This window comes from Borostomias antarcticus (genome assembly GCF_949987555.1).
Source record: "Borostomias antarcticus genome assembly, chromosome: 16".
In the NCBI taxonomy this organism is placed as follows: Eukaryota; Metazoa; Chordata; class Actinopteri; order Stomiiformes; family Stomiidae; genus Borostomias; species Borostomias antarcticus.
The window spans coordinates 21,994,452-22,010,273 of NC_140249.1; the positions used below are offsets into that span (position 1 = coordinate 21,994,452).

The following is a 15,822-nucleotide window of genomic DNA, read 5'->3' on the forward strand; positions in this document are numbered from 1 at the left end:
GCTGTTATTGTGAGTGAACCAAACACACACACACACACACACACACAGTATTGCCACACCCTTCCACGGTTTACCCACATACGACACACACATATACTGTACAAGACACACACACAGCCGAAATATGTCAGCACACAGAAGCCGTGACGTTAGTTTAATCAGAAACAGTAGCAGCAGCACGCCCGTGTTTCTATCATTCATGAGCTGAGATGAGGAGGAGCAGGTATGAAATATTAACTATGAGGCAGAAATAGATCTCCAACTCCACTGGGTCAGTCTATACGGCACCCACCGAGAACTAGAGAGAGATGGAGAGGAGAGAGGAGATAAGAGATGGCTGTGAGGACAGAGGAGATAGTAGAAAGAGAGGAGAGATGGACGGAAGTAAGTAAATGTTATTTCTATAGCACCTTTCACAGGACAGAGGTCACAGTGCTTCACAAATCATCAAATAATTAAAAACTGATAAAAAACACTTAACAAAAACATAAAAAGAAAGAAAAAAAGGACAAAAAAACACGAGAGGCTAGACAAAGGCCAGTCTGAAAAGATGAGTCCTTAGCTGTGTTTTAAAAGAGTCATCAGAGGATGGGTAGAGGGGGGATGGGAGGAGTAATGGAGATGTGGAGAGAGGAGGGCATGAGTGGAGAGGGGACAGGGAGGGGAGGAGAGAGGGGGGGAGGAGAAATGCAGGGGTGGGGAGGAAATGGAGGAGAGGGAGAGAGGCAGGTAGAGGTGACAGCTCTTCACTGTAATGATCTATTTGTCCCTGAGGTGGAAGCTGACCTGAGGTCAAAATATTGATCCTGCTGTAAAAAGAGCTGCAGAGGACTGAGACAGCTCTTCTGAGAGGAGAGGTCCGCTGGCACTGACCCAGGACCTGCCTGCCTGTCCGCACACGCACGCACGCACACACGACACACACACACACACACACACACACACACACACACACACACACACACACACACACACGCACACACACACACACACACAGGACACACACACGCAGTTAGAGTTGTGTCGATTTGTTCGAAGCTTAAGAGACCGACAGGACACTTGGTCGGTTCACCTCGACGTACAGTAACACCTCTCAACGGAGGTCCTGCCTCCGATTATAGATCTCTGCCTGTCCTGCGCGCACCGTAGGAAGCTAGAATATCTTTGGTGTCACTGCGCCTCCCTCACGTGCCTGCCGGTACTGCAGGCTCTGCTGTGGTTTAAAAGCGCCCGGTACCGCGTGGCAGGGTACAGTTTGGATCTGATCTGGCTGGACAGTGTCAAAGTTGGAACTGGATTTTTACTGCTCAGGAGAACTCATCTGACACCATGGCGAACAAGCCGCAGCCCTACCTGCACCTGGCCGAGGTCACGGCCGCGCAGTTCCTCGACATCTGGAAACATTTCGACACAGACGGTAGATAACGATACTTTGATTTTATTCATCCCATTATTTTTATTTTTATTTTAATCGTTTTCTGTTATGTTAGCCTATATGCTGTGTTATGTTGTTCACGTAACTCCTTTAGTGAATCGTTAGGGAAAATCGGTTGATATATCCTGTGCATCAGGAAAAAATAAATACATAAAAAGATAATAATAATAATAATAATAATAATAATAATAATAGTTGCCTTGTAATAATATTAATCATAATCATCAATATGTCATTGTCACTCAAATGCTGAGAGGATGCAGAGGATTACAATGGGACAGAGGGACACAATTTTTTAACCAATTCTTCAAGCAGAGTTGTTTGGAATGGGGTTTCCTAATGCTCAACATTTCAACGTGATCTTAGTTAGAAGAATAGGCTTTTTCTGAGCCTGCATAATATGAGACTATGTTTTTCAGATCAAAACTGTCGCACTCAATGTCAGCACGTCATCAGTCTGTCTGCATTTCCTGTGGTGACTGTCCTGGCCAGATTTCTCTCACATTTTTTTTTTTACAAGTGACACAAAAACAGTTTGACACAATCGGCAAACAAACAAAAAGACAGCAATTCTATAGGTTGGACAGTCATTGCTATAGGACTGACTGCTGTCTCTCAGGACTGGAGCACCAGCCAGCCAGCACCCAGTTGACCAGGTCGACCTTGACTCTGTCACAAGGATGGGCGAGACCCATTTCTGTGGGTGGCACTCCCTCATCCAGGTGCCTCAAGTCAGCTTTCTAAGTAATTTACATCCTGCACCTGCTTTGACAATCAAATATCCGGCATCATAACATTTGACTGCAGAGTATTATGTTTCAGTAGTTCCAGAGTCTGTGTTTAGTCCAGCTTTCCACGCAGTAGCCCTCAGTGTGTGTGTGTGTGTGTGTGTGTGCGTGTGTGTGTGTGTGTGTGTGTGTGGAGTATGTTTATGTATATATATTATGTAAATGTCAGTTGAAACCCAAGGCTTCAGGGAGGCCATTGATGCTGAAAGCTCTAGTTGTTGGTATTCATCCACCCCAGAGGTCTGTGTGTGCTATACCATGAGCACACACACACGCACACACACACCATGAGCACACACACACGCACACACACACCATGAGCTCCACCAGGACCGAGCTCCGCTCCAGCCTGACGTTCACGTCCGTAGACGCTCCATAGAGGCTGATATACACATCCTCCCCTGGACACACGCAGCCAAGCACACACACGCGCACGCACGCACGCACGCATGCACACACGCACGCACGCACACGCACACTCACTCACTCAATCACACACACACACACACACACACACACACACACACACACACACACACACACACACACACACACACACACACACGGTATAGTTAGTCCTAGTCTGGTCTGTATCCAGTGTAGGTCTGGTCATGTCTTTAACATTTTTTTTCTAAATTGATTTTCAATTATATCCAACATACATGCAACACAATCTTAAAGGTGCTCAGTTCGATTTCTCTTTTCTTTTTTCGCCCACTAGATGGGGCAGTGGTGCAGCGTATCAGATATAAACAAGTGGGCGTTTTCACTCCATATATTGATATATGAATATATATATGTATAATACAGAAATACATGGTAGCTAACATTTTAGGGGACTAGGGCTGGCTAACGTTGCTTATGAACCTGAATTTAACTACTTATGCGTCGAGGAGAAGAAAGGCGAGCTCCGAGTCGCTTTTGATGCCCAAAGTAGCTACAAACTCTCTACAGATAGTAAAAGCCAGCCCAGTATTGATTAGTGTACGTGATCTTCTTTTGTCTGACTCTTTTTTAGCCGAAGACCGTGGTGTCTTTCCTCACGGACTATAACTTCTCTCAGCCATGTTCAGCTAACGTTAGCTATATAGGCCTATTCCCAACGGCCATGTCTCAAACGTCCATCAAGATGACGCTGCCCCTCTCTTATATATGGTGCCGTTCAGGGGGTGGGGTATTACAGGGGGTATTACAGACCTATTACCTAGATTAAATTGACTACAGGCATATTCCAATCTCACCCATGCCTCACATGTATCAGGTAGGTTCCCTCCAATCCAGTGTAGCATCATCTTAATATGTGCAATAATAATACATAAAATTAGGAAGGGCCAGGCCAGCAGGTTTTTTTAGATCTCTGAAAGGCACTCTTGTTAATCCTGTGTGGTTTGCCATTCCAAATAAATAATGTTATACTCCTCTCCAATGAGTTAAATATTTATTTTTGTGTGTTGGCTGTAAGACGACACACCATGAAGAGGGAATCCTATTTGTCGCCTCAACTTCCGGCGAGTTGTTGACCTGCAGTTCTATATTGCTACCACAAGAGGCAGTGGTCCCAGAACATCAAAACAAAAAGACTCCACAGATTACCCAGGTCAGCAGTGGCCGAGTGGATAGTGCGTTGCCTATCACCGTGAAGATTGTGAGTTAAATCCTTGGTGTGGACATACCAAGGTACCTTGATATATTTTGTCACTGGATGTTGTAGAAGTTATGTAACGGTTAATTATAGACGCTTTTACAGCCTAGTCAGCACAGGTATGCGCGCATTCTTGAAATAGTAGCAGAGGAAGAAGAAATCGCCATTATGAAGCGTACGGACTGGACTTAGGACATAATCAGAAATGCCCACGTTTGTGGTGCCCATTTTATATCAGGTAAGTTATTTTGACTACCTGGTTTCACTGGAATGTCTGGTTGAAATGTAGACCTTGTCGCATTCCGCTCGCTCATGCCAGACAACAGTCCTTTGCCGGTCCATTCACTTTGCCGTCAAAATAAATCGGTGTCGGCCTAGTTAGGAGAGGCGCTCATATAAATAAACATGAAACTTCACTTACCTAAGCAAAAGGGTCTATTTTAACAAATGCTGGGTTGAAGCTTCAAAGCGTCGCCACCACCACAGAAGAAGACTACCTCAGAACAGAGGGGAAAGTCAGTTTATCAAGGAAAAGGTCAAGCCTTGAGAAGTTAACACATTCAGAGTTATGTAGGTGGCTATAGTAACTAGGTGTTTTTGATTTCTATGTGGTCCGTACTTACTACAAATCTTGGGGATAAGATGAGATGACTGAGCTTGACGAGCTTGTTGGGTTAATGACTTGTTTGTCTTATCACCTGACTCTGATGTTATACCGAGCTTTAGTAATTAAGTATGCGGCTTTGTCTGAGGTAAGCAGGTCATATTCTGTCTGCAGACGTAGTCTCTCTTTAAAGAGTGCTGGAGAGGGGGAGGAGGTGTGATGGCAATCAATATTTACGATGGACCGAGAGATGTCATTAAGTTTGGAAACACTCGCTTTCTGTTCCCTGGAGGAATATTCAATTATTTGCTCACGAAGATAGGCCTTTAAGTATCTCCCAAGTGTCTCTTTATTCCCGCTTTGAAAAGCATGACTTCTCTGCTAATATCTCTCTTCTTAGAGAGTCTCTGTCTGCTGACTCTGACAGTGACCTGGTGATCAGGGGAGAATGGGTCAGGGACCATCTGAAACCAGTAAACATCAGGAAGGCCCCTGGTCCAGACCTTATCTGTGGACGGACACTGCGTTATTGTGCGGATCAACTTAGCTGTGTCTGCTGCCACATTTTCCAGATGTCACTTAACTATAACCAAATCCCCACTATCTGGAAAGCTTCCACAGTGACACATGTGCCTACGATAAGCAAACCCAGGCAACTAAACGATTTCAGGCCTGTTGCACTTAGATCACTTATAATGAAGATATTTAAGAAAATAATTAAAAGAATGGTCCTGACATTCACTGATGGAAGGCTTGACCCGCTGCAATTTGCTTATCAGGCAGGAAGAGGAGTAGATTATGCTAAATTATTCATGTTATACAAATTGTACAAACACTTAGAACAGCCACAAGCCCATGCTAGGCTACTGTTTGCAGACTTTTCCTCAGCATTCAACACAATGCAACCACACATGTTCATGGATAGGCTGCTATGTGATTTTAACTTGCCCCACCAACTCGTCATATGGATGTTGGACTTTCTAACTGCCAGAGAGCAGAAGGTCTCTGTAAATGGTGATATTTCAGACTCCATGTATTTCCACGGGTTCGCCTCAAGGGGGCGTTCTTTCACCCCTTCTTTTTATCTTGTATACTGATAGCTGCAGGAGCTCCCAGGAGGGCTGAGGGCAGCTATTTAGTGAAGTTTTCTGATGACACTGCGTTGTTGTCTCTTCTCCGTGGAACAGAATTTGATCATGGCAGTGCTCTCACTGATTTTATCTCTTGGTGTGATAACAATTTCTTAGACTTAAATGTATCTAAAACCAAGGAACTTGTCATTGATTTTAGACAGAACAGAGATGTTGTTACAGAGAGCACCATACACAATGGAAATGTTGAAATTGTTCCATCATACAAATACAAGTACCATCTTTGATGATCATCTGAAATTTGATGTGAACACTGAGGCTATAGTGAGACGGGGGCAACAGAGAATCCATCTTCTCCGCAAACTCAACTCCTTCTCTGTCAAACCTGTTATCCTGTGTCGTTTCTACCAATCCTTTATCGAGAGTCTGTAATGGAATTGAATCTGATCTAAAGTAAAAGATTTGCCAAGGTTCGCTCAAAGAGGTTAAGTCTGACTTATTGAGAAAACATACGAGCGCAAGGACTTCAGGATAACGCATGTGAGTGGTATCCAGCAGAAGTGCCGCAGTCTGGTCTCGGCCTTATATTCAAGCAATACACAGGTATGACACTTCCAGGGATGTGATTGGCTAACCCATCTGTACACGTCATATTAAATGGCAGACATTATCAACAATGGTCAAGAGTTGAGACACGTGATATGAGAAAGGGCGGTAAATCTTGCAGAGACAATGGAACAAAGAATGGTTATTCTAGAGCAGACAAATGAGGTTAGCACAGCTATGTGAAAGGTTGAGGGAAGTAGTGAAATTACAATTTCTATGACAAGTCTCAGAAGTTTCTCTTTCATCTGCTGGTTTCAGAGCCTGACAGTCAAAGACAGAAATAGCCTGAACGGCATTGTAAAAATCTGCTCCAAGATAATTGGAGTGAAACAAAGAGACCTAAATTCCTTCTGTAACCAACTAGTCCTCCGGAAGGCAGAAAGTATCCTAGTGTCTCCAGGTCACATCTTGGCGAGTGAATTGTCCCTGCTGCCATCAGGGCGCCGCTACGCCTCGCCTGCTTGTAGAACAAACCGCTATAGCAAGTCCTTTATCCCTTCTGCGGTCAGACTGTTAAACTCTCTGTAGGTGCTATCGATGGATGAATTGTTATATTATTATTATTATTATTATTTTTTACTTTTTTTTTTTTACGATGATCAAGATGATTAATGATCTTCAGAGATCTACTTGTTGTTGTTGTTGTTAGTAGGGTACAGTACTTGTTGTTGATTGTGTACCGTGTGATGTTTTTATGTTCCTGTCCTGTGCAACAAGCTGCTCCAAATCAATTGCCCCAGTGGGACTAATAAAGTTGTTTGAACTGAAGGGTTAAGAGGGAGATATCTGGGGAGGCATTAGTGTCATGAAATAACTGAATTTGAGAAGTGATACGATTTATAAATTGTTGGTCAGCTAGGAGGAGGGGGTTACAGTAAGTCTTCAACTGTGAGAGTAATGGCGCCGTGGTAGGCTAATGTAATGTAATGGCGCCATGGTCTGATACTGTGATATGAGCCAGAACTAATATTACCCAGCAATCTATTATCTAAAAGAAAGTAGTCTATGCATGTGTGATGGACATTGGGGAAGAAGGAAAATACTTTTTTGTTCTTATATTTAAATCTCCAAATATCCGAAACCCCATTCTGAGCGATGAACTCATTGATAACTTTAGCAGATTAAGTTAGTAGGCTGACCCTTGGATGACCTGTCTAATGCAGTGTTAAGTAGCCTAGTTAAAATCACCCCCTATTATCTGTAGAGCAGCTGCAGATGTAGAAAGTACATGGTTTCCTGATTAAACTTGTCTGAGACTATACTGAGATACCTCGCATAGTTTTTAATGTAAAAATCAAAATGTACTTTCGCTACTAATGTAGCGAAAAGGCGTCCATTTGGTGGTGGATTCTGGTACGGGGGACCGACTCACTCACTGACTGACGATGTGACACCGGCTATCTTAAAGTCCCCCTTCCCCTTCGGCTGTCACTGGGTGGGGACAATGAACCGTACTTTCATTTAGCTGGAAACGGTCTGACATTTTACAAATACAGGAACAGCGAAAGTGCCTCAGTAAATGTATAGTCTATTCTGCTCTGGGGCTTGTCCTCCAAATCAGTTCAGAGCTTGAGGTGATTGGTAGCTATTTTGATGCTTTTTCTAAATGTAAGGATTCTTGTATCAAGGTTAGGGTACAGTAACCATTAGTTAGGGTTGTTATATTTCACAACATAGATCAGATGACTTGTTTAGGTTCTTTTTATTGCAATAATGTAGCCTACTTTCACATTCACGAATACTGAGTGTGTGCATAGTGGCGTGGGAACCATCTAACATGTTGACAAATCTTAACATGTAGATCTGACCTATGAGGCAAGGAGTAAATGTTGGAGTGAAAGGATGAATATGTGGATATGGTTTGGTTGAACCCTGGTCTGGTCTGGTCAGTAATGGTCTGTGTCTTCCAGGTAATGGCTACATCGAGGGGAAGGAGCTGGAGAACTTCTTCAGGGAGCTGGAGATCGCACGTAGAGGATCTGGAGTGGTGAGTCCAGACTATTGTCACCACAACACTGGATATTGGATACAGTACAACACTGAGCCCACACCTAAATATATACTACAAAGCTGAATGTGTGTGTTTGTGGGTTATAGGACTTCAGAGAGAAGATGAAAGAGTTCATGCAGAAGTTTGACATGAATAGAGATGGCAAAATTGAGATGTCAGAGGTGAGTCTGAAGCCTTCAATACCCCCAGATGTGTAGATGTGGTCTCCAGTCACGACGGAAATCTCATGTCAGTTTTGAGCCCTTTTAATCTCAACCCCCTCCATCTACATCTCTCCTCCTTCCCTCTCTATCTCTCCCTCTCCTCTCCTCCTTCCCTCTCTACCTCTCCCTCTCCTCTCCTCCTTCCCTCTCTGTCTCTCCCTCTCCTCTCCTCCTTCCCTCTGTCTCTCCCTCTCCTCTCCTCCTTCCCTCTCTGCCTCTCCCTCTCCTCTCCTCCTTCCCTCTCTGTCTCTCCCTCTCGTCTCCTCCTTCCCTCTCTGCCTCTCCCTCTCCTCTCCTCCTTCCCTCTCTGTCTCTCCCTCTCCTCTCCTCCTTCCCTCTCTGTCTCTCCCTCTCCTCTCCTCCTTCCCTCTCTGTCTCTCCCTCTCCTCTCCTCCTTCCCTCTCTGTCTATCCCTCTCCTCTTCCTCCTTCCCTCTCTGTCTCTCCCTCTCCTCTCCTCCTTCCCTCTCTTGTCTCTCCCTCTCATCTTCCTTCTTCCCTGCCTCTCTGTGCCACCTTCCCAGCTGGCCCAGATCCTGCCCACGGAGGAGAACTTCCTGCTGTGCTTCAGACAGTATGTCGGCTCCAGCACCGAGTTCATGGCGGTAAGTTCAGGAAGTGGATCGGGAATACAGGAAGTGCAACAGAAATTGGTGGTGAATACAGGAAGTGGCAGTGGTGAGTTCGGGAGGTTAAACAGGAAGTTAAGCAGGACCAGCGTCATACATACACACATAAGAGAGTTAAGGTTATAGTTTGGCTTTTTTATTTTATTTATTTTATTTTATTGCTTTATTTATCCAGGGGAAACCCCATTTAAGACCAAGGTCTCATTTGCGATGGTGCCCTGGTTACAAAGTATTCACGGATTAAAATCATAAACAATATATAAAATCATCATACATCAATGCATTCTATACATTAAACTGATAGCGGCTTAGGGTAAGCCCTAATCCCACGATTAGCTCAGGAACAGGGGGTTAGCGCTAGCCTCATGAGACCATCCTGATCTCACACCATCTGGCGCACGTCAGGTCAGGTTAGGTTGGCACGGAAGGTGGTGGTGAACGCAGGAAAGGTCAAAACAAGGAAGCATCATCATTTCACATTCTGTCCTCTGCCCATTCTGCTACACTGGGAGCCAAGCTAAGTTACATTCCATGGAGGTAGCTGCCGTGTACCGTCGCCAACTACATACTTTTGATTCTCTTATGTTCCCTTCTTTATACATTCCTTGACTGGATACAGGAAGTGGTAGTAAGAACAGGAAGACAAAAGTTAAAGGAGGTACAGTATACTGTAGATAGATAGATAGATAGATAGATAGATAGATAGATAGATAGATAGATAGATAGATAGATAGATAGATAGATAGACAGAGAATCAGACAGACAGACAGACAGACAGACAGACAGACAGATAGATAGATAGATAGATAGATAGATAGATAGATAGATAGATAGATAGATAGATAGATAGATAGATAGATAGATAGATAGATAGATGGATAGATAGATAGATAGATAGATAGATTCACAGGTTCACTTACGAATTACTGCCTAACTAACTAACTACTGGGCTAACTAGCTGCTACACTAGATGGAAGAAGTGAAGTGGTTATCTGAGGGAATGAGAGAAGGAGAGAAGAAAGGGGTGAAGGGAGGGTTAGATAGATGGAGGCAGGAAGACAAGTGGAACCTATTTTCAGCTTCATAGATAATACATGGGGAGGAGGAGGGTTTGGAGGAGTAGTTGAGGGGGGAGGGGAGAAGGAGGGATGGAGGAGGCGTGGGATTGATGGGGGAGGAGTGCGAGGGAGGAGGAGACGAGGTGGAGGGGTGGGAGGAGGGGTGAGAGGGGCACAGTTATAATTATCTTTGTTAATAACCTTTCTGCAGATGTAGCGAGGCACAGGGAGAGATGGGAAAAACAGGACGGGTGAACGGAAGCAGTGGTTTACAACGAACTCGCTGTCACCTGTCAGGTTCAGGGGTTTCAAATGTAGTCCTAGACCTGCCATATTAGGGACCAACACCGGTGTTTCAATTTATCTGGTTGGCTCTACTGTATAGAATCATATAGAGTAGAACTAATTCATTCATTTGAAACACCTGTGTTGGTCCCCAACATGGAAGGTCTAGGACTACATTTGAAACCCATGAATATGGGAGCTAGTGTAAGATGATTGGCCCTGCTATGGGAGCTAGTGTAAGGTGATTGGCTCCGCTATGGGAGCTAGTGTAAGATGATTGGCCCTGCTATGGGAGCTAGTGTAAGGTGATTGGCCCGTCTATGGGAGCTAGTGTAAGGTGATTGGCCCTGCTATGGGAGCTAGTGTAAGGTGATTGGCCCTGCTATAGGAGCTAGTGTAAGGTGATTGGCCCTGCTATGGGACCTAGTGTAAGGTGATTGGCCCTGCTATAGGAGCTAGTGTAAGGTGATTGGCCCTGCTATGGGAGCTAGTGTAAGATGATTGGCCCTGCTATGGGAGCTAGTGTAAGCTGATTGGCCCTGCTATGGGAGCTAGTGTAAGCTGATTGGCCCTTCTATGGGAGCTATTGATATGCAGTATGTCTATTTGGTAACTGTTATTGTGTTTTGGTTCAGGCATGGCGACGGTACGACACAGATCGAAGCGGTTACATCGAAGCAAACGAACTGAAGGTAAGCAGCATCCCGGGTCCAAGTTAGTACAGCATGTCTCCCTATACTGCCAATACAATATTTATCCTCTCCTGTATTGGATCACAGGGTGTATAGCATGTTGGTGGTTCCGAGCTGGTTCTAGCCTGGTTCTGACAGGGTTCTGAGGTGTAATGAAATGTTCTTTTGTCCGCAGGGCTTCTTGTCAGACCTGCTGAAGAAGGCCAACAGACACTACGATGACCAGAAGCTGGATGAGTACACACAGACTATAGTGAGTGAAGCTCCTACTCAACTCCAAAGCCTCCAAGCCCCTTCCCTCCATCACCATATATAACAGATGTACATGTACAGACCATCCTGATAATATTTTGTGTGAATGATATACATCACTTGCAAGTACACAATGTCTTCTACAGTATGTAGTGCTATGCATTCAACCCTCTGCTGATGTAAACGTCAGAAGATACCGAGATTACAAAACAGTAACACAGCTGTAAATGTAAACGAAACATATACCGTATGGTTCTTCGTCTGTAGGCTTCAATTCAGAAGGTGGTAGATGTAGATGTAAAGAAGTGAATGAAGTCAGATGAAAGACGCGATGTGATAGCAGCCCGGTCGCGACCCCGTCAGCCTCGGCAGGTTGTGTTCCGCGCCCACATGTTCGGACATCTGCCGCCTCCTGGAGGCCAGGGGGAGCGTGATCTAAACACGGCTCGGATGACACACCATCTGTCCTCCTGCGCCAGAGACCGGCTAGAGGCAAGCTAGCTCTGGGTACCACGCGAGGACAGACTGGCTACTTATTATGGATACAGCTCTCTCTCACCTGCTCTCTCTATCTCCCTGTTTCTCTCTCTCTCTCTCTCTCTATCTCTCTCTCTCTCTCTCTAGCTCAGGATGTTTGATCTGAATGGCGACGGGAAGCTGGGTCTTTCAGAGATGGCCCGGTAACAGAGCGCCACATCCACATGCTTTTAACATCCAATACACCTGATTACCGGTCTCTCTTCACTGTCATGACTGTGCTCTCATCCCTCTGCTGCTCTCTCCAAGGCTCCTTCCTGTCCAGGAGAACTTTCTGCTCAAATTCCAGGTGAGGTTAGCCTTCGCCTTTCGGGCAGCCGATCCTGGCATTCCTCCGGGGGGAGGAGGGCGGGGGGGGGGGGGGGTCCGGTGTGATCCGGTACTGGTGAGCTGTCAACTTTACGCATCGATGCTTTGTTGAGATGTAAAAATGTGGTCCGCGTCCCTCAGGGAATGAAGCTGAGCACAGAGCAGTTCAACGCCATCTTCAAGTACTACGACAAGGTAAACCTCAGCTCTGCCGTGTGACTGTCATTAGTGTGTGAGGTTTTGCGTGTGAGTGTGTAAGGTTTTTGAGTGTGTAAGGTTTGTGAATCCGTGAGGTTTGTGAGTGTGTAAGGTTTGTGAGTGCGTGAGGTTTGTGAGTGTGTAAGGTTTGTGAGTGTGTAAGGTTTGTGAGTGTGTAAGGTTTGCGAGTGGGTAAGGTTTGTGAGTGCGTAAGGTTTGTGAGTGCGTAAGGTTTGTGAGTGTGTAAGGTTTGTGAGTGCGTAAGGTTTGTGAGTGTGTAAGGTTTGTGAGTGTGTAAGGTTTGTGAGTGCGTAAGGTTTGTGAGTGCGTAAGGTTTGTGAGTGTGTAAGGTTTGTGTGTGAGTAAGGTTTGTGAGTGCGTAAGGTTTGTGAGTGCGTAAGGTTTGTGAGTGCGTAAGGTTTGTGAGTGCGTAAGGTTTGTGAGTGCGTGAGGTTTGTGTGTGCGTGAGGTTTGTGTGTGCGTAAGGTTTGTGTGTGCGTGAGGTTTGTGAGTGTAAGGTTTGTGTGGGAGTAAGGTTTGTGAGTGCGTAAGGTTTGTGAGTGCGTAAGGTTTGTGAGTGTGTAAGGTTTGTGTGTGAGTAAGGTTTGTGAGTGTGTAAGGTTTGTGAGTGTGTAAGGTTTGTGTGTGAGTAAGGTTTGTGAGTGTGTAAGGTTTGTGAGTGTGTAAGGTTTGTGTGTGAGTAAGGTTTGTGAGTGTGTAAGGTTTGCGAGTGCGTAAGGTTTGTGAGTGCGTAAGGTTTGTGAGTGTGTAAGGTTTGTGAGTGTGTAAGGTTTGTGAGTGTGTAAGGTTTGTGAGTGTGTAAGGTTTGTGAGTGCGTAAGGTTTGTGAGTGTGTAAGGTTTGTGAGTGCGTAAGGTTTGTGAGTGCGTAAGGTTTGTGAGTGCGTAAGGTTTGTGAGTGCGTAAGGTTTGTGTGTGCGTGAGGTTTGTGTGCGAGCATGTTCATGAGCGTTATCCATTGTTTGCGTTGTGTATGAGGTGTGTGGGGAGAGGAGAGGAGAAAGGAGGAGAAGAGAAAAGAGGAGAGGCTAGGGGAGGAGAGAAGAAGAGGGGAGAGGAAAGGAAAAGAGAAAGTGAATTGGGGAAAAGAGTGAAGAAAGGCAAGGAGGAGAGAGGGAGGCTCGCGTGTGTGGGACTGAGCCAGAGGCCTGGAACAGACTCTCAATTATAAATGAAAGTCGGTCCGCGAACACACGATGTGTGTCAAACGTTAACTTTACGCTAGCGAACATCATTATCTCAGCACAAATCCACTGCTACACCCTGGAGCTCTGTCCCGAGCAGCTGCTGCTGCTGCTGAGGTATTGTGGGTAAGGCAGAGCAGCGAGAGAGAGCGGGGTGCAGCGCCGGTCAGCCAGACACTAACATGGCTCACAGTGCCGTGGCCGAAATATGCATAGCGTTGAAAAAAGTACTTGACTGAAACGCAGCCGAGATGTGTCGTCTCTCCCCTCCTCCCGTAATTTACCTCGGCGCAGATTGTGTACCGTAGCCCGCGTCTTCACACTCTACCTCCTCTTATCATCTCTCTCTCTGTCTCTCTGTCCATCTGTCCTCTCTCCATCCCTCCATCCCTCTGACCTCAGGACGGGAACGGCTACATCGATGAGCACGAGCTGGACGCCCTCCTGCGCGATCTGCACGCCAAGAACAAGAAGGTGAGGAGGTTTGGGCTCCTGAGTGAGATGGCAAAGGTGCTCTCACTGCTCTCAATGAGTGCGATATGATAATGATAATACTGATAAAGTGTTGTTATTGTGATATTTATAATGGTGTTATGACAATCACAATAGTGATAATAGTGCTACGATAGTGATAGTGGTGTTGTGACAATGATAATAGTGATAGTGGTGTTGTGACAATGATAATAGTGATAATGGTGTTGTGATAATGATAGTAGTGCTAATGGTGTTGTGATAATGATAGTAGTGATAATGGTGTTGTGATAATGATAGTAGTGATAATGGTGTTGTGATAATGATAGTAGTGATAATGGTGTTGTGATAATGATAGTAGTGATAATGGTGTTGTGATAATGATAGTAGTGATAATGGTGTTGTGATAATGATAGTAGTGATAATGGTGTTGTGATAATGATCGTAGTGATAATGGTGTTGTGATAATGATAGTAGTGATAATGGTGTTGTGATAATGATAGTAGTGATAATGGTGTTGTGATAATGATAGTAGTGATAATGTTGTGTCCTGTAGGATCTGGACAGCAGTAGCCTGGCAGGCTACAAGCAGAGCATCATGGCCCTGTCAGATGGAGGGAAGCTGTACCGCGCTGAGCTGGAGATCGTACTCTGTAAGGAGCCCATGCTGTAAAACCTTCCCATCATCCTCCGCCGTCCAACCCCAGACCACGCCCAACTAACGCTGCCTGGCGACTGTTACAGGTGCATGTGCAGGCCACACCCATTATAACCTCTGATCGATTGAATCCCGATCCCTGAGGCTGCGTCCTCCTGTATAAAACTACAAGATCACAGACCATCGGGATCATCTGTTTTATTTCGTGATTATTGACTCATGAAAACATTCTCCTCTCTTCTGTCCCCTCACCCTGTCTATTCCATGTATTTGCTTGCGAAGTGTCATCCTGTCTCATTTCTGGTGTGTTGAAGTCTAGTCTGAAATAAAACGTAGGAAGCCAGCCTCACCTCAGTCTCCGAAACTACCGTTCTTTTAGCTGCGCCTCAGCGTGAACCTGTCAACTGAATGACACAACACAACACACACACACACACACACACACACACACGGGAGGTATTCTGTCAAGGGGGTTGTCGTGGATTTATTCTAATAATTAAGAAAGGAGTAGTCAAGAATGACAAGGTTCATCTTTGTAAGCCCAAGCTGGTTACTTTTATACGAAATTAGAGTTTACTCTGAGGGAGACAAGTTCCACCAAGAGCAATGGTTATCCTCAAAACAGAGGATTATAAACACTGTGGGTCCAACCCATACATACATACTGTATGCAAACCTCCACTAACCAATGATATGAGAGGAGGCTGGTTCTGAGGGTGAACAGCTGAACTGTACGTTAAAGATGAAGGAGGGAGGACCCCGGGGGTCTCCTGCCATAAACCTTTGAAGTTCTGTGGAAGGGGTTATCAGGGCAAACAGGAGACAGCTGTTCTATTGTATATCACATAAGGCAGTATGGATAAAAGGAAGATTTCCTATGACAATGTCTTTGAACAGAGAATACACTTATTTGAATTTATCTATTACAGGATATAGGAATTGTGGGAGGGATTCCTCTAGACTGAGATATTCCTGTAAGATGTTGACCTAACTGAACACATCATCGCTTTGTCACTTACCATCTTCCTCTCCCTCTCTAAGCCTTCTGTCTCTTCTCTTCCTCTCTCTCTCCCTGTGGTAGCGAACGGCTGTTTCTCTGAGCTGGGGGGAGTTCGCTCTATTAAAACAGTCTCTGACTGAGTGGGGATGCT

General features: G+C 45.2%; 1 protein-coding gene across 1 annotated transcript; it reads left to right on the plus strand.

Annotated features, from left to right (window-relative positions):
• Nucleotides 1-1,329: 1,329 nt before the first annotated feature.
• On the plus strand, nt 1,330-14,686 carry calb2a (calbindin 2a; the record flags this gene model as incomplete). The annotated part of the gene is made up of 11 exons (XM_084450624.1): nt 1,330-1,417; nt 8,077-8,153; nt 8,264-8,338; nt 8,904-8,984; nt 10,987-11,043; nt 11,219-11,296; nt 11,920-11,975; nt 12,082-12,121; nt 12,283-12,336; nt 13,945-14,016; nt 14,570-14,686. 11 exons carry the CDS (start codon nt 1,330-1,332, stop codon nt 14,684-14,686), a joined length of 795 nt encoding a protein of 264 aa, XP_084306750.1.
• Between the last annotated feature and the right edge of the window lie 1,136 nt (nt 14,687-15,822).